Source organism: Lissotriton helveticus, chromosome 7 (genome assembly GCF_964261635.1).
Source record: "Lissotriton helveticus chromosome 7, aLisHel1.1, whole genome shotgun sequence".
NCBI classification, from domain to species: domain Eukaryota; kingdom Metazoa; phylum Chordata; class Amphibia; order Caudata; family Salamandridae; genus Lissotriton; species Lissotriton helveticus.
In genome coordinates, this window is record NC_136068.1 from 1,469,456,304 (window position 1) to 1,469,482,802 (window position 26,499).

The following is a 26,499-nucleotide window of genomic DNA, read 5'->3' on the forward strand; positions in this document are numbered from 1 at the left end:
TCATATGCTTGTGCATAGACTACAGAGCAGTTATCTCCCTAAGCGGTGGCTAACCTGTAGCTGTTGCAGTGGTATGAAATAGTGTACGTAAAACTGCCTGGCCCAAACTAGCTTGCTGTCTTGCCAACACAACAACACAATAGTGGTTTGTAAATTTGTGTAGTGTAGACCATGTTGCAGCTCTACAGATGTCATCTATGGGTATATTTCCTAAGAATACCATGGAAGCCCCCAGTTTGCGTGTAGAATGCACTCTAGGGGGAATTGCTAATGTGCGTTTAGCTTTAATGTAGCATATTTAAATGCACTCAACTATCCACCGTGCAATACTGGATTTTGATATTGGATTGCCTTTATATGGTGGAGCAAAAACAAAAAGTTGCTTGGCTTTCCTGAAAGGTTTTGTTCTTTCTATGTAGTACAGTAATGCTCTTTTGAAGTCCAAGGTGTGAAGAGCAAGTTCTGCCTCTGAATCTGGTTGACGTAAGAGCACAGGCAATTCAACACATTGGTTGATATGAAAGGCAGAAATGACTTTAGGTATACAAGATTTGGGGTTAGTCCTTAAAACCACTTTGTTTTGGTGTATTTGTAAAAATGGCTCTTCTATGGTTCATGCCTGAAGCTCACCCACTCTTCTCAGAGATGTGATGGCGATAAGGAAGGCTTCCTTTCAAGTAAGAAATTGTAGTTCACATTTGTGCAATGGCGCAAAAGGTAGACCCATGAGTCTTGTAAGGACTATTTTGAGATTCCACATTGGAGCAGGTGGAAGTCTGTGTGGAAGGATTCATTTAAGTCCTTCCATAAATGCTTTAATAGCAGGCACTCGAAAAGGAGACAAATGCTGTATGTTTGTAGGTATGCAGCTATTGCAGCAAGATGTAATCGTATAGATGTGTATGCTAAATTGGAACATTGTAGATGTAGTAGATAGCAAATGATGTTTTGAATTGAAGTATCTAGCGGATTGTTTTTATTTTTACAGTAAATGTCAAACTGCTTCCACTTTGCTGCATCGCATGCTCTTGTGGTAGGGTGCCTAACCTCTGATAATATTCATGCAGTCTGGCGGAAGATTAAGATAACCAAACTCTAAGATTTTAGGTGCCAAATCGCAAGGTTAAGATGACTGGGATCTGGGTGCCTTATCTCTCCATGGTTCTGAGTGAAAAGATTGGGAGTAAGGTGTTGTTTTTGGTGAGGAACTACTGATAGATCCAACAGGGTTGTGGATCAGGGTTGATGGGCCCATGTGGGAGCAACTAGGATTAGTTTTCAGGGACTGCTGTCTGAGCTTCCGAACCACTAATGGAATGAGTGGGAGAGGCAGAAAAACCTAAGCAAATATCCCTAACCAATTCATCCATAGCGCATTGCCTTTGGACAATGGGTGTGGATACCTGGATGTGAAGTTTGGGCATTTTGAGTTTAGGCGCGTGGCGAACAGATCTATCTCTGGGAAGCCCCACATTTGGAAGAATGGGAGGAGAACTTAAGGGTGGAGCTCCCATTTGTGCATCTGCTGTTGTTAACGACTTAGCAGATCTGCAATCTGGTAGTTTACTCCTGGGAGGTGTTCTGCGAAGAAATATATTTTTTGAGGTATGGCCCATCTCCAGATGCTCTGGGCTAGCTGTGAGAGCTGGAGAGTGTGCCCCCCTCTGTTGTTGTATGTAGTACATTGCACTAATGGTGTCTGTGCGAATCAGGACAGCTTTGCCTACTAGATGATGTTGGAAGGCTTTCAATGCTAGAAAAATTGCTAGCAGTTCTAAATGTTTATGATGGGTTGTTTCTGTTGTAGAGTCCACATGCCCTGAATAGTATGTTATTGAAAATGAGCTCCCCAACCAGTGAGCGATGAGTCTGCTGTTAGCAATATCTGTGGAACCAGGTCGACGAATGGGCGCCCCTTTGGAAAGGTTTTGTATGTTACACCACTGCAGAGAGCGATGGGTACGGCCATCCACCAACACTAGATCTGATAACTGACCTTGAGCCTGGTTCCACTGACGTGCTAAGCATTCCTGTAGGGGACGCATTTGGAGTCTTGTATAAGGAACAATTAAAATGCAAGATGTCATCATTCCTATCAATTGCATGAACACTTCAGCTGGTAATGAGTGTTGAGGCTGAAACTGTGATCTTAGCTTCTGCAGGTTACAGATCCTGACTGGGTTGGGATACGCTAGAGCTTTCTGAGTGTCTATTGTGGCTCCTAGATACATTTGTGTGTTGGATGGTTGGAGATGAGACTTGGTGACGTTCACAATGAACCTGAGGTAGTGAAGCAGTTGGACTGTTTTTCGAGTGTGGCGAAGGCAGCTATAATGCGAACTGGCTTTTATTAGCTAGTCGTCTAGGTAGGGGAAGATGTGAATGTGCTGTTTTCTTAGATGAGCTACAACTACTGCCAGACACTTTGTGAAAACCCAGGGTGGTGTAGTTACTCCGAATGGGAGGACTTTGAATTGATCATGTTGGCTGTTTACCACAAACCTGAGGTATTTGCGGAGAGCGGAGTGAATGGGAATATGTAAATAGGCGTCCTTTAGATCCAGAGTGGACAGAAAGTCGCCTTGCTAAAGTAGTGGGAGAACCTGTTAAAGTTTGACTATGTGAAAATGGTCTGATTGGATGTAGAGATTTAGTTCTCGGAGGTCGAATATAGGTCTTAAAGAGCCATCCTTTTTGGGAATTAACAAGTACCAGTCCCTTGGTATTGTAACAGGATTGGTTCTATAGCTTGTTTTCCCAGGAGAGAGAACCTCTTGCTTTAAGAGTGAGAGATGTTCTGGTTACATTCCATGTGGTCTTGGAAGGATATTTGGGGGATTGGGTGTAAGTTCCAGGCAGTAACCATATTGGATAATTTTCAGTAGCCATTTGTCTGAAGTGATGGAGTTCCAGACAGGGAGAAATTCGGAGAGACTTCCCCCGACAGGAGTGGATTGATCAGGGGGGTGGGGGGTATGGGATGGTAGTCACTGTTTGTTCCTGGTGTGGGAAGAGTGTGTGAAGTTGCCTCTGCTTATTCCCTTACCATTGTTCCCTCTAAAACCTCCTCTGAAATAAACTCTTGTTGAGGGGGATTGAGTATTACCCTTGAGGAGGAGGAGTTAGTGTCAGTGGATATGTTTTTAGAGCCAGCCCTATAAAAGGAGCGGCACAAGGAACCCCTATTGGTGGGTGATTGCAAAGCCCCCATGGACTTTGCGACCTCTATATCTTTCTCCATTTTTCCAGCGAGGTGTCAACTGCTGGTCCAAAGGGGTCGAAAGAGATGTTCCTTATCAAAGGGTTGGTTGAGGATGGAGGTTTGCACCTCAGGTTTGAAATCTGAAATTCTCAACCAAGCCTTCGTAAGAGTGCACTGGTGTTAATTGTAAGGGCTGCTGTGTCTGTTGCATCTAGGGCACACCTGATAGATGTATTTTTAATGAGCTTACCCTCTTGAATAAGGTTGTTAGCCTTAGTCTTGTGTTTGCCTGGTAAGAACTGCATGAGTTTCTCCAATTGATCGTAGTGTGCCCTGTCATAACAAGCCAACAAAGCTTGAGCTGCTTCTGAAGCTACTCTTTTGCCTGAGGCGTCAATGAGCTTGGACTCCTTATCTGGAGGAGGAGTTTCACCGGACGTTTGGGAGTTGGCTCTTGTGCGAGCATTAGAGACTACAAGAGAGTCTAAAGGTAACTGACCTTTGATGTATGTAGGGTCCGTGGGAGCGGGCTTATATTTTTCTCCGCCCTAGGAGGAATAATTCTTGCTCTGACAGGATCTTTGAAAATGTCCTCAGTGTGTTTTAATATGCCTTTGAGCATAATGTAGGAGTGACTCTGTGAGAGGAACTAAGGGTGTCAAAGAGGAAATCCTGCTCTAATGGCTCTGAATGTAACTCCACCCCGTGATATTCAGCAGCCCTATTAAGGAGCTCAACATACCCAATGTTATCATGTGGTGGGGAGGCGTACAAATCTGGATCCTTATCTGGATCAGTGTGACAGTCCTGCTAAGGATTGATTGCCATCCCCATCTCCATCCCCATCATCTTGTGAGTTAGGTGAAGTTGGTGGTGGAGGTGAATTTTCAGGTGAAATAATTAGGATTAGTAGTAGAAGTAGGGTTGATGTAAGGAGGATAAGGGTTAGTACCCACACTTTTCTTCTTTAGAGGAATGTGGTAGACTGGGTTGAATATGCCCTGTATCAGGGTGAATCACCAACTTTTTCTCTTTCCAAATGAAGTGATCAAACCGAGGCTCTTTCAATGGAGTGTCTTTATCCTTGGTTGTCTGTTTCGACATCGAAGGTTTCTGCTCCGAGCCTTTTGGCGCCGGTGGTGTCGGCTTGGACTTGTGTTTCAGAGCCGGAGGTGTTGGGTTGGCACCAAGATGTGGTCGGTTCGAGCCCGAACCGGAAGGCTTTTCTTTATGTTTCAGAACCGGGCCAGAAGGCGGGGCGTCAGAAACTTTTTCTCGATGCCGACCTTGGACCGATGGCAGGGGATGGACCGGAGCCTTTGTCTTAGGTTGTATTTACTCACGGTATGCTGACCTGGAGTAACTTGCTCCTCTTCTTCGATGTCTGAGTCGTCCTCGGACACGGAGAATTGTCGTTCTTCTTCGGCTCCTTGGGCATGATGTTCAGAGTCAGACTCTTCGCTGAAAATGTCCGGTGCGGAGCCGCTTTGCTGTTGCATCTCGTGACGTCGAGCCCGACGATCACAAAGAGTCTTTTTCGATCACAACAATCGGCACACGTCGCAGTCTTTCTTGTCGTGTTCCTGGGAAAGACAGAGGTTGCACACTTTGTGCAAGTCGGTGTGTGGAAATTTAGCAGACTGTCTTCTACGAGTTTTCCGATCGAAGATTTTAAGGTTGGGACAATACGCAACGAATGGGGAACCGTGAGCAATAATACCGTCGAGGGTATGGATTGCGCGTCCAAGGGGTCCGAGAAACGGTGCTGATCCCAAGCGCAGCAACACACATTCGAACACCTACCTCGTGACTGGAAAGATTTCTTCGAACAAAAACAAAGTGCAAACATCCGGACCCAAAACTAGATGGTGATCTATGCACAAGCATATGATCTACAGCTCATATGCCACAAACATGTGTGATTTTAGGCAACGTTTGAGATTTACAGGGCATTCTGGGTAAGGAAACATTGTGGAATTCATGCGTGGAACATCACCTAGGCCTCCCCTGGATGTCTAATTTTAAGAAATGTTTGGGTTTCGTAGGTTTCCTTCGATGGCCGTCCAGCCAGGGCTCAAATACCACCAATACCTCTATTTTGGGGGCTTTTATGTAGCGGTTATTAGAGTCAGTCACACATGTGGGGTACAGTTAGGACAAGTGGAGGAACGCTGGATGGTAGGAAATTTGTGATTCTGGAACCTTCTTCACAGAAACGTGAGGAAAATACACAAATTTGGGCAAAGTTTGCACGCATTGGGCAAGAAAACATTGTGTGACCCATGAAAGGCACACCAACCTGGAGTCTCCTGGATATTTATTTTTTTCGTTAGTTTCGTTTTTAGTTAGTTTCCCTGCATGGCAGAGTAGGGACCTGAAAAGTGCAACCATTCACTATTGTAAATAGGGGGAAGTTTGGACTTGCTCATTACTCAAAACTACGGATAAAATAATACAAATTCCATTTTGCTTGCCAAGAGAATGGGGCTCTACGCCCCAGGTAGGCAGAAGTACTGTTGGGGTTTTAGGGTTGGATTATAAGGCCCAACACAAGGGTGGTCAATCCATACACCATAACTGTTTTCTATAATAAAAGATACCCCCTGTGTCTCGTTTGCTTTCTACCCCTGAAGGACAGATTGGGGGTGAACACCCCCATCATCCCTGGGGTGAGCAGGGGGAGAGAAGACTTCTGAGGTCCCTAGTAGGGAGGGGAGAACAAATAGGTCTAGGGGCTGGCGCACAATCCCATACCAGGTGGGGGGAGGGGGCAGCTCCTCTGCCCCCAAAAAACAGCAAACGATAGAACCTTGGTGTCTAGTGGACTTTCTGTCCCCTGGAGGGGCAGTCTGCGGGTGAATACCACCATCCACTCAACGGTGGGTCAGAAAGTCTAATAGGGTCCCTGGTATAAGCCTGTGTTCCCTGGTGAGGCGGGGGAGCACAGGCTTATACCTGGGAGGGGGTGACTCTCGAAAATAGTGTACCCTAAAAGGACCCTGGTGTCCAGTGGGCTTTCTATCCCCCGGGGGGGGCAGAAAGGCTAATGAGGCCAAGGCTGAGGGAGCACAGTGCTATGCCCATGCCACTCCCCTCCCTCTACATTGCATCCCTGGATCTAGTGGGTGGATCAATGCTTGGGGACTGCCCTCATTCGGCACCCCATGCAGGTATCCACTTGGGCAGGATATCATTGGAAAGGGAAGAATCCCTCTTATCAGCGATACCTCTACCTTGCTGCGATATATCCTCAGCATCGAATCAGTAAAAGTGTAATGAGCCGATTGACTGATCTCACTTTCATGACATCAGTGAGCCATGCGCGGATTATCATTTCTTTCTGACATTTGCCCCGGGGAGGGAGTGTGAAAGGTTACTTTCCTTAACACCATTTCATCTTGGTAAATTGAGATTTATGGACCTGTGGCATGAACTTCAACTTTAGTTTTAATTCAATGTATAGCATATTTGTTATTAACTCTGATCACCCATTAAATATAAGACTGCTCACTGATGAATTGAACGTATAAAAAAATGTTCTATTGTAAGTGAAAATGCTGTGCTTTTTTTATAAAACACTCCCCTCAATTTGTACAAATTGTATGTGCAAATATTAATCACTAACATTTTGTTTCAATCTTTTTCCACACATACCCCAAATGTTGTCTTTCTTTCACACTTTGGTCATTACTTCTTTATGTACATGGTACCCCACTCACCCGAGACACTGAGTGTCCGTTCTCTATCCATAAATATGTTTCCAGCATTTTCTCTACTGCTGCTTGACTGCATAAACCTTTGTTCTGAATAAACTGACTGTAATGGTTTCTCTATTTAGTTAATCACCCAAGTAAAGGCAATACCTACATTTGCTCTTGTTGCTTTGAAATGAAATGATTTAAATGTGTTCACTCTCAGTCATATACGATTCTTATTCCAGACTATAGTTCCTACAAATGTTTTTGCGACATACCCAGTTTTCATTCTAGATCGATTTTCAAATTCTAAGTGTTTTAACCCGTGTAAATTGTAGATGCATTTTCAAATTACAAGTGTCATTTATTCAGTTCTTTAAATCATTTCTACATTGTTAATAAATGTATGCAAGCAAGCACTTATTTAACACCTGGTAAAATATTTGAACAAATTGTTTAATCATTTTGAAAAGAGGTCTGAAAGGTATCCTCAAGCGTCTCAGTAGCATCTGCACACAGTGGGTTTCTGCAAGAATCATAGCATGAGATTTTTCAATGATTTGTCGATTTATTCCTGTTATTTCAAACATTTGGTCTGTTTTATTGGTGTGTGTAAATATTTCCATTTTTTTTAAATTAATGATCATATTATTTAAACTTCATCCTCAGTAAAAAAAAAAAAAATACAACAATCTGGTCTATGCTTTCTTAAGTGCGCTATTTTTTCAAACTAGATTGTGGGTGCGGTCATAATAGCTGTGCTTCGGAAAGATTACAATATATTCTATGTTGATATTGCCCTAACAAAGCACACCTCCTCTGTTCCTGGTTTCAATAACATAATCACATCGACTTGACATGGGTGCTACAATATGATGGTCCAGATTGTCTATCGTTTAATATATCCAAGTTGCATGTTGGAATGAAGGCATAATATCCACAGATCATACATTCATTCCAACATGCACTCTCAAACAAGAGCACATTAAACCAGTGCTTTAAAACAAATTCAACAATTATTGATCTGCTCTTTGTATAATGGATCCAGGATTCACCATCTTTTTCTTGCTTGGTAAATCATCAAAGCTCAGCTATTACTTTCAAAACCTGATTTCTTATGACCGTAGCAACATCTTTTTGCAGGCCATACAAGCTAGTGGTTATTTGTCTCACCCTACCTTCCATTAAATTCTCTATAAATGATCTTGTAGAATTAAAAGATTTTTGAAATTCACTTTAAATCAACATTATGTGAATATCATTTTTTTCAACCACTGTCGGCCATGCATACATGGAGTGGGCTGGTACGGCAATGCAAATTGAAAAATTCTCGAAATGCAATATGATATGCATTTCAAAATCAAAGTAACAATTATATAAATGAAATGACTTGATAATACATTTGTAGATTGAAATTAAATCTGGAAATAGTATCAATGTTTCTTCCGGATAGTGCTGTCCTATACAATAGTGAGAAATGGCTACCGAGGATGACAAGCGATACAATGTGTGGGAGACACTACTAATCTTTTCTCAAGGCTGATAGAGCTTGGAAAATTGTTCCTCAGCAGACATTCCAATATATTTACAATCTACCCACCCACATTTATGATGAAGTCTTTCAATTATTAATTTTGTATGCATGTTAGATAGTTATTTTGATGATTAAATTACAGCTTTTAAATTCAGTAAAGTATTTTAGGCACAAAATAAAATTCATACACTTTATTATAAACACACTACATTACAGCAGCATAAATATAACCATATTAACACAATCCTCAGGAACTGCAATTCCATTCTTTAGCACCTGGCAGCAGAACCATGACATCCACTTAAATAACTAGAAACAGTAAAATATGTCCATGTGATTGCGTCTAAGGAGACGGGCCTGAGCAAGAATTGTAACTCATCTTGTCCTACTCGACTCTCATTTCTTAGATATAAATGCCCCAGCACTGGCATTTAATCGCTTCTCCTCCACTATGGAGATGGGGTGACAAAAATGCAACTTAAATTGAGTTCTCTAGTTAAAAACATCATACCTGGTGGCAACCTCAAAATAAATAAAATCACGATTTGGTGACATTTTATAAATACATAAATAAACCATCCTGCAAAACAACTAGTGGCAGTAATAGGCAATTTTTAAAAAGGGGCCCTTGGAGTTCTCCAGCAGAGCTTTAGCTCAGATATTTATTTGTACCTGTGGTGCATGAATCACATTTCTTCTACATGCAACCAATTTTAAACTAGGTAACTTCGCTTTAGTCTCTTCTCTTTCTATCTGGAGTTTATAAGAGGCCAGTCGGAGGAGAAAAAGAAGGTAATCTTTCCTTTCAGTTAGTAAAGCTATATTTACTGCTCTTCTACCCTCAAATGACACCTACATTTAGCATTTGTTATGTTAAAAGCACACAAGTTAGAAACAAATTCTTAGACAAAGGATATGAAAATATTAGATACTAATTACTTTGGGCATCAGTATGGTACTTAGGTTTGTTTTATGGTTCTGTGCCTTGCTTCTGGATATAAATGAGACACTCTCAATGAGCCACATTTTACAAAGAAACCGAATCCAGAGTTCATAGACTCATTCCTTTGTCCTCATCACCTTCCCACCTAAGCCCATGCTCACAGTGAACAGCACATGAAACGAACATGCATCCCTGTAATTCAGAAGAGCTGAAGACTGGTTTAGCCAAGAGAACTTCTTAATGAGGAGTGTTACTTCATCCATATTTAAAATGTGTACAAAGCCAGAATTCCACCACATTTGGGACCGCTGCATTCTATTCTTCTTGAACTTTGTTACAGAATGATTTGCACTATGGCAGTGCTCACATGATTTTTGTGATCTAGGCATTCAGCAAACTACTGTTATATATTCTATCAATGAGAAAGCAAATGTGACAAAATGTGACGAACAAAAGATGTAATGGATAAGAGATGGGAGGAAGAATGAGAAAGTTTTTACTACATTCCTAAAGCGGAGATGTTGTGTTTCAGCTCACAGACTATAAAGTAGGGAGTTAAACGGCTTTTCAAACAATCTATCTCCATGAGAGACCGGTTTTGTTTTGGGAATGGCCAGCAAAAGATTGTTTAAAGATTACTAAAAGAACACCGTAAGAAAGAAAGAAGGACAGTAAATTAAAGACAGAGCTTTTGCTATTAATCACCTTGTGGATAGAGGATTCTAAAATGGATAAGCGGCCAATGGAGAGACCTCAAAATTGGACAGCTGTGGACTCGTCTGGGAATGTGGGCGACCACCTAGGCTGCTGAATCTGGCCATGCTAGAGACAGCAATTAAATTTTTTTGGGAAGGCTCAAAGGGGTACATTCTTGATTGAATGAGAAGGTTCATGTAAGGAATGTGAAGGTTCCAGTCAAGATAGGATAGCATGCTTACAGGATGTTCAAGTGGGCAAACCAGGTACTGGCATCTCCCACAAATGGAGTGTGAAGGGTCACTTTAGAGTCAAAAAGTAAACAAGGCTACAAAGAACTTTAGCAAGTTCAAATGAACAGCCCTTGTTATACTACCAGAAAGTATGTTGCAATCGGATGTCAGTAAATAGGATCTGGGCGGACTCATTTTGAGGAAATTAATGGACATCCATGGGCGAATCATGGATAGGAAGGTTGCATGGACTATGGTGAAATTATCTGATAATAGGCTGCTTGAGAGAATCCAAAGAGGAACCCGGTGTTGTCAGTATACATGTATAAGTGGGTCCCCACTTCAGGGAGAACAGAAGCAAGAGCGTGAATGCAGAGAGTGAAAAGGAGAAAACAATAAATCTCGGCATGACACCACAACTCAGGACCCAGTCTTTAAATGAGAAACGGGGTAATACGACTTCCTGCATTTTCCAGGATAGAGCAAGGGGGTGAAATTAAATGTTGTAGTCAATGATGTTGAAGGCTACTGACCGATCTACTGAATCAGAGCCCTAGCACCACCGTCTGTCGTCCACAAGCCTTCAGAGATGATCAGGAGTGGGCCGAACCAGCAACCGTGCCATGATCTGGCCAAAACTCTGAAAAGACTGTTTTCTCCAATAGCTTATCAGGATGGACTGAAGGGAAATAGTACAGAAATTATTCAGATCCTCAGGACTCAAGGTAACTGTCTTGAGAACTGGTTGCAAACTGCTATCTTCCATGTTGTAAGGAGCAGTTGTTGAATATTTGGAGAAGTAAATTTTTGAGGACTGAGAGGATCTTTTTCCAGAACTTTGACGGACGTGGATCTTAACCCCTTCCATTGTTCATGACGAGCTGAGCTCGTCATGAGTTGCGCCGCTCGCATGCTCATGACGAGCTCAGCTCGTCATGTAACGCGACTTTTTTTTAAAAGCCGCACAGCGCGAAAAAAGCCGCCGCACGCATGCGGTTAAAGCGAGTTAAAAGGTTATCAGACTGATGTAGTCAACTTCTTGTCTGATATAGGTTAAATATCTTTTAGAAGAGTGTCAAAGTTGGTTAGAGGAACACTACTAAGGTCTCATGCCACATCAATATTTTTCTTACAGTCAGTTGAACAAGCCAGTAAATATGTTCAGAGTTATTGAGGGGTTTTAACCTTGTCTGGCTGCTTGGGGTATTGCATTTCAGAAATTGTATAGCACAGTTCCTTTTTGCAATATTAAGGGCTTCTTTAATAAACATAGTCAAAATATGCCGTTTTTGTTTTCTTAATTCCATATTTGTTTGAAAGTGATAAGACTGTAACCTCACATGTAAGATCGGAAGTGTTCTTCTATCTACTTTTTGCTGTGCATACTGCTAACTAATGATCTTTCAGCTCTGCAGAGAAACATTTAGTTCTATGAATGGCTTTGTTTCTGGAAAAGAAGAGCCTCATCCAAAACCGGGGAAATTATTCTTGTACTTGGTTCAGAATAGTGTCCCTACATTGGACAAGGGCCTCTTTCTAGCCACCAGTTCAAGACTGGGATCCCTATCACTTCACATCTGCTCCGCTCTGTAGCTCAGGGTAGATAGGGTTAACACTCAAAGCATAGTAGATGAGGGTTTGGCTGCCCTAAGCTTTGTCACTTGCTTTTGATTTAGCCGGGTGACAATGTTTGCCTTTCACATAATAGGCCAAAGTAGCGTTTTGAGGGACCACTAGGTTGTGAGAGGTCTGTAACAAGTACCAGCAGCAGAAGGGGGGTTTGGTTGTAGTTCAGAGGTACTGGAGTTGGGGGTGAGGAAGCACGAGTGGATATAGGAGACAATAAGATAAGGAGATCCTCAAGGCAGGGAAACGGACTAGCCTCCTTTAATTGTTTGTGTAAATATTTCTGGGGAATATTTTGTGTAACTTATCCCATGTGAATAAGAGTGGAAGCATGAGTATTTTATTTTGATTGATCTAGGGATCACCTCCAATAGCACGCTAGACTTACCCATAATTAAACATCCTTGAGCCCCTTAAATTAGTAAAATAGAAACCTGCCGTACAATACTTCCCATCTATCTGAGCATTGTCCTGCGGGAGGCGGGGCTATCCCATGTTCTGTCTCAAATTTTTGCCTCTAACACTTGTCACCATAAATATGCCAGCACGACTCCAGCCATAAGATTTCCAAAGGGACATTTGGACCCTTCTTGTGAATGGTGTCACTTGGAGGAAATAGTTTCACCAAGCATGGGTGTTGTTTATTGGATGACAAGTCAGTTAACTGGAGGTACACTACCTCCTGGGGAAAAGTGTCTTTAAGAGAGTTAGTGCTGAGGGACAATTAAGAGTTAGAGACCAGAAGGAGCTGCTTCTCCGAAATGCTAAAATGGGGCTACAGGCAGTGTAACGAAACCTGAAGAAATCTGCAAACTAACTTAGGATTGTGCAGCTTATCACTGAAACTTCAATCTTCAAATCCCTCTGAAGACCATTCATTTGGAGCCTATTGATTGTTAGTGTTCAAGTGACACCTGCATCATGTCAGATCACAGCACAGCAATGCCTGGGGTCACAAATCGTAAGCATCCTGGTTCAAATCTGTGTTGACAGATAGGCTCTCATAATCTGACCCACTGTTCAACATCACATAATTGGATCTTTGTTACCACTTCAAGCCAGATATAATACATTTAGCACTCTTATTCATTTCCCCAAAGCAACCGGAAACCTGCAAACCAGCCATTCACTTCTGAGTCAGAGCTCTAAAGCAAAAATGTATGCCTTTGAGGCAAAGAGCTGGCTCGTCGTGATTCAACACTGTTTTCATGAACCAATTAATTTGTTCAACAGAACGACTTTGGACGATCTTTGGCATAATCAATCATTTGGTGACTATTAGTAGGTTAACCACATGTTTCTTCAACATTTTTCTTAGTGTGTGATACACTATTTTTATTAACCCTTTACCTTTCAATTAACTTTGTTTCGATTTTAAATTTTTAGACAATCAACGTATCGTTATTTTGATTGTATACATACCACACAGATTGCTTGGCCTTTGTAGTACTTGATCACAGTAAGACTCTGACATATCACTCTCGCAGCCTATCATTCAAATTCCCAAATGTAATCTAGGAAGCATTTTTACCACCAAAAAAATTGTGCAGGTTTTACATGCAAGACTCTTTAAGGGCTGTCAGAAAAAGTGACTGAAGAAAAAATAAAACACAAAAGGATTTTTTTTAAATAGCCGCATACAAGCAAGATCATTATTCTTGTTAACAAAAGGAGTGGGTGGTAAAAGGCACAGTTAATAATAAAATAATAAAATCTGCAATGTCCATCTCAAAGAGATCCACAAAGGACATATCCATGCCATCTTTTATAGATAATTAACTATGCAAACAATTCTGATCTAGATTAAACTGTACATAAAAGTATCCAATGAGGATAGCCTGAAAATTTGGCATGGATTCAGCTCTCACTGACCAACAAGGACATCAATGCTCTAACATTTTCACTCAGCTGCAACAAAGAGTGAAAGGTGGTGCACCGCTCATCAGCTTTCAACTGAGACACAACTGGTGAACACGCAGTGGTGGGCAGTAAATCTAGAAAAACACCAAATAACTGCCGGGCTCACAGCTCAAAACAAACTTTTTGTCTCTCTTGTTTGCAGCAGGTGTTATTTTTTCCAAACAATCTAGAATGTTTTCACTGCTCAAAACTTGCGCAGATCCTCGCCTCTAAATGCAGAGCAAAATCCTCTGGACAGATTGGTGGAGGTGAACACTAATAGTATAAATGCAAGGTTCCAATGGGGTTTACAGGTCCTTTATGAATTCTTTCACTATAGTGTACCCCAACCAATTCCATCCACCATTCAATTTGTAGCCACATTTTTCAAACAGTCCCGTGGAAGCCTTGGAGACAACAGGTGTATGCAAGACCACCTGGAGGAAGCCCTTGTTCCTTGCATGAGTTTCAAAGAAGCGCACAAGGCAGGAAGCCACACCTGAACGACGGTACCAGCGGCTAACAGAAAGCCTCTTCAGCTCAGCAATGCGGCGGTCGGATGTGGGCTCCAGAGCCACGCAGCCACAGACATCGTCGTCATCATAGACTGCAACCCAGATTCTGCGCTGGCCGGCACTGTAGTAGGAGTAGATGCGCTTTAGATCAGGTGAGTGCCAAAGTAGCAATTTCAGGACCACAATAGCCACCAATACAGGGATGAGGAGGGCAGCAATGAATGAATTAATAAGGAAGCGAAGGCCACTGCTGATCACAGCCAGGATAAGCAAAGACATGGGACGTGTCAATACATAGAGGATCAGGCGGTTCTCTGTATCCTTAAAGCCATCCTGGAAAGCAACATAATAAAACCTTTAATTAGACAAGTGAGCTTCAGTCATATATTCTCCAGTCACAATATCCTATTGCCATAGATGTTAATTCACAATGCCAGCAATTCAATGAGTCGTTCAGCACCCACCCCTGTGCCACGTACATCATACATACAGGCTACCCAACAATATGTAGCTCCATAGATTCCCTCTCCAATTCCATCTCAAATAATGACTTTTCTGGAAGTTTAATCATAGCTTGCAGTGACTCTCATCTAACAAAAGTAGACCCAGTGTAGCATCAGGATACTTGAAAAAACGTCACCCATTAAAGTGACCCCAGTCATGGACTCTGATATCTGCCACATCACAACTGCAACTGGCTGCACTAAACAACACACAATAAGCATTATGTTGCTCGAATTGGAATTGATCTTCTATAAATGAAAAAACAAGAGGCGTTTGCCAAAACAGGAATAAATTGGTTTAATTAAATGCTCCGGACGGGAGAGCCTGGACAGAATGGGTCTGCTCCAAATCTCTCGGCTGTACAATTCACGAGGTACAATAAAATGTTCTCTACATTCCAAAAGAGCATCTGAGCCACAAATCAATCACATGTATGCATTAAAAAGGACTCAGATGGCTCTCGACCTCGGGGAGAGCTAATGAGGGCCAGTGTGTGTGTCCAGATGTCCGCTGTGAGGAGCGCTTGATCACAACGTGTGGTGTGCAGGTCATGTCCGGATTGGCTGAGTGTACCTATATACATGTGGTATATAGCTCTGTGATATTTCTTCGGAACGCTAGCCTTTGGCTAAATGGGATTTATTGGAGCCAATTAGCTCAGACTTGTTTGTGGTGCAGCTATCTGTGGAATCAATGAGGGTTTTCCCTGGGTGCGTGTTTGCCTGTAATTTGTGGGGGACTCCACCTGCGACTTGTTACTCAATAGGCATGGGCATGGGTCGCAGGACCTGCCTGAACACGTATCTCTGACTCACGGTTGATGGGGAGGTGTAACGACTGGGTTTTTTGGAGTAGGTGGCCTATCGAATATGGCTGCCTCAGCCGTCACGTAAATATACCCTTCTCAGGAGACTATTTACAAGATGTTTAGAGAACTCACCTGAGAAGGTGATGAGTAGCTATTTACTAGCCTGTACAAGTAGGAATAACTAACATCTAGAGAATCCCCTATCTAATATTTACTTACCTGATTTAAAGTCGCCAGACTGTTTACTTACCTGATTTAAAGTCGCCAGACTGTTTACTTACCCGATTTAAAGTCGCCAGACTGTTTACTTACCTGATTTAAAGTCACCAGACTGTTTACTTACCTGATTTAAAGTCGCCAGACTGTTTCCCTAACTCTCGGGCTATGCTTCCTGATGGTCTACCTTGTGTCTCCCTGCAGGGGGTTCTATAAGGGTCGGTGGCTCACACCTAAGGTGCGCCAACGTTATTTACTATTCTTAATTTAGTAGAGTTATCGGATTAGAACAATTGGGAGTTCCTTCCAGCCATAGGCTACACTGTCTTCTATTTCTCAGTTACCTGCTAGAAGGGTCCATTCACCTGCTAACCTGCCAGTATCTGGTTGAAAAGAAAGGTTAGTCCTGTCACGGAAACAACACTCAAATATATGTATTGAACCTTATATCTTTTATTCTCATTTAAACATTGAAAGTTAATCACAATTACAAGTAGTTGCTCTTTACAACCTAAAAAGGGAGGAAAAGTAGATTATTAGATCTATGTATTCTACACTAACTCAGAACGCCTCACCTTATACGTGCGTCTTTCCATCACAGCAGTGGAGCTGATCCCTCTCTGTATCTCGGGTCTTCACTCGCTCGGGAATCTGCTCTCCCACTATGGCTCACGGGTACACGTCTGCACCGCTACACCTCGTCTACGCTGCCTTGGTTCTTGACTCGAACCCTCGTCTGGTTTTCGTCTCGGTTTCTACCACTCCTGCATGTTGACCTCACAGGATTCCTGATCTCTTCTTCCTCTTCGTTAGCAGCTAGTAATTAATCACCAGCTCTCAGGACAACTTCATCTGTCTGCTCCGCACGTAGCTCTCTCTCTGTCTGCTACTTGCTCTTTGATAATATATCTCTCCCTTTCTCTATGGAAATTTCCAGTCGTAGGCAGACTCCCACCGAATTCCTGTACCAGCCCCTGGCGTCCCACGCCGTCAGCAGTGGCCACCTGCGTATTGCGTCTACCGCCAGTGAACAAAATACATTCCTTCGATAAGGGCCGGTCTCGACCGGTTTCTAACTAGCGAACAACACTATATTTTCTAAATATGCCCTTTATCCTCCAAGCACCTCGGTCAGCAGAGGCAACTATCTAAAATGGGTGAGACAGCCATCCAAAATGGCTGCTCTCTGGCTTTTGGGCCTACAGGCCTAACTAACGGTAAAAAGGCACTAAACCCTGTCAAAGCTCATAGTTAAGCCCTATTAATGAACGAAAAGGTTATTAGGACTGAAATGATAGTAGATTATAGTCGCTTTGAGCCCGAAAAGGGCTAGAAATTTCCCGGGCGTTACAGGAGGTCACCTTTGGTAAATCCGACAGCAATGATCTGAGTTCATAGGAACTCACAAGAATAATATGGCAGCCACTGGTATAATTTTTATCGATGTTACCAACACTGCGTACTGTTGCCATCTTGCAGAGTAGCATTATTCTTACTGGTGTTGTCAAAGGTATGTTTGCTTTGGTTTGAACATACGTTGACATTGTTCTTATCTGCAAAAATAATATCATACAAGCATGGATTATGACATACATTGGTATAATTATTGCGCATGTCGGTGCTGCTGTGCGGGCACAAGTTACAGTAAGCATTTACATTATATTGCCGGGCGTAGTCAAGGGCATGTGGGCATAGGCTGTGGCATACGCTCACAGTGCATTTACAGATATTGTCGTTGTCAGGTCTGCACATGTCATGACATTCATTAACATTGTATTCATCCATCCCAACATTCCCCCTTCTTGTTGAGTCATCAGCTATCTATCCTCCTCGAATGTCATGACAGTTACTTAGTGTGTGTTTTTGTATTTTTTTTGTTGGTTACTTTTTTTTATAAGTGCATACTACCCAATTTGAGGAATGCTCTTTTACAGCAAGAAAACCTCACTTGTAGGAAGCCACATTACAGAAGTACAGAAAGGAGAATGGGCATCACAGATGTCAGTAACTTAGACACACATAAGGGGATCCACGAAAAGATACTGTGCAACCATTCCTGCTCCGGGGCACCTCTCTCCTTCTTCATATTGGCTTGAAGATTATCCAGATCTTGGATGGCACGGCTAATATCCCACTGTCCATGTCATTTCCGGGGATAAAAGTACAACAGGAAGCACCAATCTTGGAGCACACTCCATTGCGGTTATCAAGTCCAACAGGCACCAATGTTGCATTGCATAAGGCGGATGCCTAAGTGCTATCAAGAAAGAACTGCAAGCCATCCGCCTTATGTAATGCAACATTGGTGCAGTATTGTTGATCATTCGCATCAACTCCCTTCTGATTATTTGCAACCAGAAGGCGTTTATTTTTGCTTGCACTGTGAAGAAGGGTATTGCCCTCCGGCAGTTACTTGAGCTTCTGGGAACAGTCTGAATTTTTCTGGAATGTCCTTGTACTGAGACCAGCCACAATAATAAGCAGTTCTACTCTTCGAAGCCTGATGCAACAGAGTTGTTTTCTTCTGTAACAGATGTTGAGACAACTCCGACAGATCTTCTCATGGGATGACCAGGGTGGAGGCGTGTATGGTCACGGTGGCGCAAAAGTCCCCACCATTAAGGGACGAGCTGGGTGTAGGCAAGATCACAGCGTTGCCAGTAGATAGCCATCAGCATGGAGGTGCCCCATTGCAGGTCCAGTACGTGCAGTATTGTGCCACAATTCTTGTTGCTGCCCAAAAGTATGGTTCCCTTGCCTCTGAAACATTAGGAGTACAACCAATTTACTGTACAATTAGGGTTGCCCCTTCCTGTCCAACCATGTGTACCTATTGATCTCGCTACCCCAGATTTCCTGGCTTGGAGTGTCTATGCTGGCATTGGAGTCCTCCCATGGGACTCATTTCCCCGTGTAATTAAGATGAGCGGCCCTGTACTGAAACTCCATGTCCTGGGTCCATTGATCGTTAAAGAAGGTAGCCCCAAAGTAGTTAAGAGCAGACCTGGGGCCGCAGACGGAGGCAGCACTGGGCATATTTATGCACTGGTGTGGTGGTCGTACTACCTCCAAGAACCCTTTATCTACGAAGTCCAGGGGCCAAATCCTGTCGTCTCCCAGGGTGCCTTTTCTGCGCATCCCGTCTACCTCGGATTGGGTGTCACTCGGCTCAGTGAAGAGATATAGTACAATGGTGGTTGTTCGCATACTGGCACAAAGCATTTTGCTCTTTCAGGGGCTATCTCTAGCGCTAAATAAAGTCTGTCTGCGCCTAAGGTGTAAGGTATCAATGAACAGGTGTAACATGATCTGTTCGTAGTTTGTGTGCCAACTTCAGACGTAAGTTGGTACCAGGTGTTGTGTAGGCAAGCGCTGTGTAGTGCGTAAGGAATACTAGCGTTTAGTTCAGTGTAGGTGTATTCGAGGGGAGAGATCTCTGCGCATGCATTGCATGAATTGAGAAGTAGGGTTTACAAAATCATGTACATTTCTGGTTCCAGAGGGCCTCGAAAGCAGCCCAGCTAAGGCAAGCGTGTACAGAAATATATGGGTACATAACTTTTAAAGCATTTGTAGCATGTAGGATTGTCTTCTGTGGTCCGGGTCTTTCTTTTGTTGTTCGTTGTCTGTGGTACGGTGTCTGTTGTCTGTGTTTCGGTGTCTGCTATCTGGGCGCCCCAGGGCATTTGCTGTCTTGATGTGGTGCAGAAAGAGTGTCTCTTAAAAACGAAGGAACAAAGTCAATTGAACTCGGAAGTCCTTGAACGACTAGTCTTTCGAAAGTGTTTTGTGAGTCCTGATTGGAGAAATGGAGGGCTGCAGCAACGTTGGTGCACTTACAGTACGATCGCTGACCTGTAGGGTAAAAGCTGTGGGTTGGAGGTTAACTTGGACAAATAGATTTGTTAGGCAATTCATTGAAACATTCCTGTTTCGTCTGAAATTATCCTACATGGTTGTACTGGGGAGCAAATCTTCCTATTGGGATTGGACGGAGGTGATAGACTTTTCAATGGTATTGGTGAGGTTTTAAAATAATTTCACTGAGCATTAGAATTTTAGGGACAACTGGGGATTTTTAAGCTCATTATAATGCGTTTAAAGTTAAGGGTTTTTTACACCCTCTTCTTGCTACAGCATGGACAGTATTTTCTCTGCAGGCTATACTGTGCAGAGCACGATGTTTTATAAGGTGCCGAGGCATCCTTTTGACCTATCTGGGCAGCATGTAATTGTGAGGAGAGGCAGATATTTACTTTTTAGGTTTTAAGTTTCTGTTGACACGTGTATGCCCTTTAGGTCTTCGCATGTGTGGTGGCACGAGGTTTGTCTAATTTGGTCGAATTTTTAGGTCTTGTCCTTGTTTTGGAAGGGTCAAGAACTTTTGGGCTCTTGTGTGGGTCTGGTGGGCTGTTCCCTATTATTGGGCCTTCTAACAATAAACCCTGGAGGTGTTTGAGATTTACATAGACCACCCAAAGTTGGGTTTAGGTGTGTGGTCTTGGGTGCCTAATTTTACGCACAGTTTGGAGCCATCCTGCTCCCTCGTCAGTCTGTCTTCCGCCCAGGGCCACAGTCGTCCTACCCGCCTCGGAGGGATCAGCAGCAAAGGGGGCACCGGGCCCCCTGAGGGCATCCAGATGGCAAACTCTAGCAGGGATTCCCAATCAACATGGCATGGCCATCCTGAAGACTGGCTACAGGGGCAGGTAATGGAGTTTGACTGGGAGTGATAAGAAGGGGATGCATTGTCTTGGGGAAGGCTTTTGGGCTATGGTGCATTTGTATTCTAGGATTGTATTAGGGCATTGCCGCCCCTGACAGTCACCCCACCTTGCCGTGACTGTAGGTCCGGCCCCTGATGGGCTGAATTCCCTGATTATTGCAGTGATTGCTGTATGTTCGCCCGCCCACCCACCCATCGGGGCAGCTGTAGCTGGACTTCCTTGGAGCTGATCGCGTTTTGTGTGCGTCTTGTCCTGTGCTTGGTTTTGGGGGTGGATATGCTGTGGGGGCTGTTCATTTACTATTCTATTTTGATCAGAGTATATTTTTAGGTGGCATGAGTTGGCCAAGTGGCCCATTCTGTTACAGTAGTAGTATTCTATCAGGCAGGTTTGGGCCGAGCCTCCTTGGTCTCGGTCACTGGGAGTGGGTGAATACCCACTGGGATGCTTGAGGGCAGTTCCCCTTGAGACGGGGAGCCAACTAGACGCTTGCAGCTACCTGGCCCGCTCAAGGGTGGTCCTTTTCAACTTATGTTGGACCAATTTGGCAGCGTCTCTCTGTGCCTGCTCCTGTTTTTCCCTGTCCTTTTCTTGTCTCTTCTGGTAATAGTGTAGTTTGTAGACATGTATTTTCTTGCCAAATTCTAGTGTCTAGCCCTACTATACTATCTAATCCAGTCTGGATCTCTGTGGGTAATCGCCTCTGGAGGATGTAGTAGAAGAAGGCACCCTGGGGACCCGTGTTAGTACATGGCTGCCCAGTCTCCTACCGCCATCGTTCTCTAATTATGTCTAGGAATTAGTGGTTTCCAAAGGCTTCAAGCTTTCTGCCATCAGTCAGCCTACATTTGGGCGGTCAGAGAACAGTTAACTCAGGGCCGTCCAGAATTGGTGTCTGAATGAATTAAATACAGCCCTGTCATGCTTGGTGTTGGTGAGCATGACTGCAGACTTGGGAGTACACCGTGTCAGGCTGCTCCCCAATGAGCCTACTGAGCAGACTTTTGCCGTCACCTATAGCTACGATAATATCTGCGGTGTTCTTTTCAAAACATGAGATCCATTTTCCTGCCTCATCCATCAATGGGGGCAGTTTATTCTTGAGCCTTTCTTTGTCCAGCTGTGCTGCTCAATTTTGGAGCAATGGGCAAAATCTGGCTTGGAGCTGTTCAGTCGGGTTCTCCCCGACGTAGCTCTCCCAACGCCTGAGGCTTTCCTGAATAAAGGGGTGGTTCCAGTTCGAATCACCCGCTCCATACCAATCAAACTGTTGGTCCTTCCTTTCAGTCCCATATGGGTTGGTCTGTCTGACCAATGCATATGGGAGTAGTGGTGGACGCTTTCGTCGTCATTCTTCTCGTGCACGTGTAAACTTGCCATGTTACTCCTTCTATGTCTCAATTGTGTCCCTGTCAGGCTCTCCTGACTACTTATTTACTGGTCCTGCTCCCTTTGGGGGAGGGAACATTGTTTGCTCTCCTGTTTCCTCCCCCTGTTGGGCGGGAGTGACATGGGAGTTTTGTCCAGTGGCAGTTTTGACTCTTCTAAGGTAGTGCAGATGGTTAATGTGCTTGCTGCAGAGAACGTGTACCATGCATTAAAAAACAGCATTTTATTTGCATAGCTCAGTCACTGCTTTTGCCACAGAGATTATTTTGTTACTGTGCAGTTCATAAATTACACTCGTATTCTAGCACAGTGAGTTATGAACTGTCATCCAAGAGCTACATGCAAACTGCATGGTACAAGTTAGTATGTTATTTTTTTCCAGCTTTATCCTCAGAGGTGCTAGAAAAGGTTTGCTTGGGTGGATACATTCTTAATATTAAATACAATGCTAAGGACTGTGTTATGTTCTGAATCTTGAGTTTGTGCTTACCCAGACAAAGCAGGTTTATAAAATGCCTACCAGTATAGATGACATGTGAATCCTACAACTTGCAGTCCCCTTTGCCATATAGAACATTTTCTATACACTGATGTATGATTCAGTGTCTCTGTATGAGTGTGATGTAAAGGGCTATGACACCCCACACTGGTATGAGAGGAGCTATAAAACTAATAAAATACATGTGACAGAGGGGCTATGGAGAGATGAGAAGCACTGTTGGAGGGTGATAGTGAGGGAATCATTGATAGCCCCAACAAAGATTGTTGTATCCTGGTGCACAGTAAGGTCATCATTTACTATGCTTTAATAACTAATACAATTCAATATATAATGACAAATGTGTTGTAGAATGCAAAACCTTTTCCAAGATTTTTTAGGGTGGAGAGCTCCATACAGCCCCCTTTTATAGTGGTCAGGCTCACTTGGTGTGCATCATATGGGGATTGATCTGAAAACATTTGCCAGGGCTGCTTTGGGTTTTCAGCTTGATCCTGGCAGGAGCAGGAGCCATGTACTGCGAAATAAAACCAAGCATTAAAAAGTTAGTTGTCGAGATGCAGCACCAACCATCCCATTAAAATTATTCTATTTACGCTAATTTTTTCAATATAAAATAATAAAATCGTAAGTAATATAAGATTTTTTTTATTGGTGTGCATTTATTTGTGTATTTTTTGTAGATGACTGTTTTAATGTTTGAAATGTAAATCTTACAAATTGCTTGGGGGTCCCTGACTTCCAGAAGTGACTCAATGGGGTCCTCAGGAGTCAAAAGTTTGGGAATCACTGCTCTGTGCCATAGGGATGCCCAGGCAGAGTGTAGCCCACGGCTTCTCCTTTGGAGTCGGATCTTTATTCTGCTACACTGGTGGAATCACCTTTTAGGAGGGCCACAAACCTCCCTCTGACCTTATGACGCCCGATGGGGCACTCAGGAGTAGGCGCTTGTGACCAGGTTAGGGTGGATTCTATTACACCCTATACTGGAAGCAGCCGTGCCCCTCTAGTCGCCTGTGAGGATCTCGGAAGGCCATCGCAGGATTACCAGCACTTAAGGGATGGAGTTGTGCAAGACTGTGGAACTGATGTTTTGATACAAAACGAGGATGCTGAAGGAGGAGGTCACAGCACGGGAGCAGAGGACGGAGACGCCGAAGACTCCGAGAAAAAGTCCTAGAACACGAGACCCCAATAGAAAATCAGCCCAAGGGGCTGAGTGTGAGAGGGACGCGGAGTTGCCTAGAAGACGGCACAACAGAGGAAGAGAACCGAACGGTTCTGGGATCAAAATGCCTGAGTCCAGCTGTCCCAGAGGGTGGTGGTCTCAGGCACATGCCTAGTGCTCATTTCTTATCACTTAGAAGGTGGTGGGTGCAAATTTCTTATCACTTGGAAGGTGGTGGGTGGGAATGCGCACCACACGTTGTGATCACTGAGATTAAAAAATATACTTGACTTAAGCACAGTGTACAAAACGTTCACAGGCGTGGTGGAGGACCCGCTAGCTTAAACAATCCTCTATGGAAAATCCAGACAGACCCTGTCGTCTTGTTGTGGCATTTTCCGAGGGGCACCCGACAACCTCACCAAAAGTCCAAAGGAAGGGAAGATTGAAAACAGGAAGAACCAGTTCAAACTTCTATACAAGAAGCGGACACTATAGTTCACTTCCTTGGAGCCTATCATTTAAGGATAAATGTGGGCAGCTCTTCGGCAGACAGGGCCACAGCGCTCCTTGTTCTGTCCAGACCGGCTGAGTCTCGCCCCTGGGGGAGGAGGGTCGAACCTCAAGAGGGTATAGTACCGGTCTGAGTCCAGGCCAATGGTGACCGGGCTGGCAGAACCTGGGATCCTCTCCCCCGCCCGACGACTTCCTGCCCGATGGGGGTCCAGCAGCCTCCTCGACCGGTGGATTGGTGTAATCTAGTGTGGCACCTGGAATGGGCGGCATTAGCGAGAGCACATCCTTGCCGATGTATGGTGGGGGAGGTGTAGATATATTGTTTTGTGTAATGAGGCCACCTCGAAGATGGCCCCTAATTAAAGTAGGGCCTCTCGCTTGTGTCTACCTGATCTGAATGTGTGTGTTTGTGTGTTCTATGGTGTTGAACGTGTCCCATTCAGACCAGGGAAATGCATTTATCTTGGTATGGGAGTGCCACTCGCAGCAGTGCATTTCTAGTTTCCTACACTGGATGGGAAGCCTTCTTTTCATGTGGTCTAACGGTGTCTCAGTGATGGAGTGGGAAGCTGGTTTGTTTTAAGGGTTAGCAAAATTCTGGTTATCTTGAGATTTTCTTTACATTAGTTGACAATTCTACTCTTATTTGGGGGAACTGTGTAAACAGTGGTGGTACCAAAACTCAATTTACTGTTTAGGAGTTCAAAAACAACCTGATGCATCATCAAAAAATTGGTAAACATTAAAACAGAGACAATAATGTAATGAAGCAATAACAACCTGTAACAAATGTGCAATTATTAGTTCAGGGCAGTGCAGATTTTTTGCAGCAGAAAACTAGCAATAATGAACTTCTTAATTGGAAAAAATAGTTATCACCTATAAAGCATAGACTTATTAACAAGACATAACATTTAAACATGTGGCATGATTTTGCAAAATTCAGGCATGATTTTGCTAAATTCAACAGCACCACAACCTCAATAAATGTAAATAATGGAAAAGATCTAAAAGAAACCAAAAAGATTGACAAAAAAGTATTTCGTCCAAACAATTGAGCCTTCTCCTAGTGACTTTAGCCCGTGGAGAGGGGATACTCGGCGCAGTACGCAGAGCCAGGTAGTCCGTCACCATCGGTTCAGCGAACAGAAAATAGTAACAATTTGATTAGAGAAAAAAGAATAACCTGAAACTATAGGCCATCTGCAGCCAGACACAAGCTATACCCGATTCACCAAGGGCCAATTTTATTACCCTTGCTTCCGAATTACACCAGATATTACATCCAGGGGTTGTGCATTACACTGCGTAACGGCAGGCGACACAAGTGGACAGAAAAAAAAAGGGAACACCTTCCACTTCTATGAGGTGCTATCAGTTTTGGAATCAACAGCCCTAAGTGCTTTTGTAAAAAAACAAATCAAGTTTGAGATTTTAGCTCTATATCACACCCAGAGCCTATGCAAACGGAGTTGCCACCAAGCCCAGCAGTCCGAGCTATCCCGTGCTGACACCCTGGGGCTAAGTGAACTCTGTTCTAAGCCCAAAGCCAGGCTATCCCTTTCTAACTCCCGGGGACCAGACATATACCGTATGCTCCACACCCAATTTCAGCTAGCTACCTTTGCTTTTTTCTTACGTGCAGACTAGGGGAAAACAAAAGCATTCTACGCGCTTGTCCTAGTTTGCCATATGCCACAAGTTGGGACGAAGGATCAGATGTAGTCTCTTACCCTATGACTGTTGTCTCTGGCCAGACCTCCGACCTGTGGATTCAGCAGAACTTCTAATTATTTATGGCGTCTGCTCACCGATCTTTTTTTGCGCAGAGTAATCTGTTCGGGCTGAGGTCCATCCTTTGAAAACAGTTGAGCTCAACTAAATAATCTCGCCTGGCTGCCTTGCCAAAATGCTGCTCGAATATGAATTTAACTTAAATAAATATAAATGAAAAGGCAAGAGGTGTTGGGCAAAACAAGAACAAGTTGGTTTAATTAAAAGCGGTGGCTGAGAGAGCCAGGCCAGAATACATCTCTCAATGTACAAAGTTTAGGCCCTCAATTTATACAGTTAACGAGGTACTATAAAATATTCTCTACTTTCCAAAAGAGCATCTAAGCCATTAATCAATCACATGTGCGCACCTGATAAGGACCAAGATGACTTGACCATGGGGATTGTTAATGTGGGTGGGGTGGAGGTGTCCAGATGTCTGGTGTGAGGAGCGCATGATTGCTACGTGTGGGGTGAATGTTGTGTCCTGATTGGTTGAGAGTACCTATCTACATGCGGTATCTACCTCTGTGGTATTTCTGGGCATTGCCAGCCA

At 43.6% G+C, this 26,499-nt stretch overlaps 1 protein-coding gene across 3 annotated transcripts in view; it reads right to left on the reverse strand.

The window, feature by feature from the left end:
• Positions 1-8,607: 8,607 nt before the first annotated feature.
• The window catches only part of NAT14 (N-acetyltransferase 14 (putative)), a 108,833-nt gene continuing 90,941 nt past the window's right edge, over positions 8,608-26,499 (reverse strand). For all 3 annotated transcript variants that reach the window (XM_078654851.1, XM_078654852.1, XM_078654853.1), the window contains exon 3: positions 8,608-14,676. In XM_078654851.1, the coding sequence (XP_078510977.1) occupies positions 14,137-14,676 (540 nt within the window). In that variant the 3' untranslated portion in view covers positions 8,608-14,136. The remainder of the gene's footprint in view (positions 14,677-26,499) is intronic.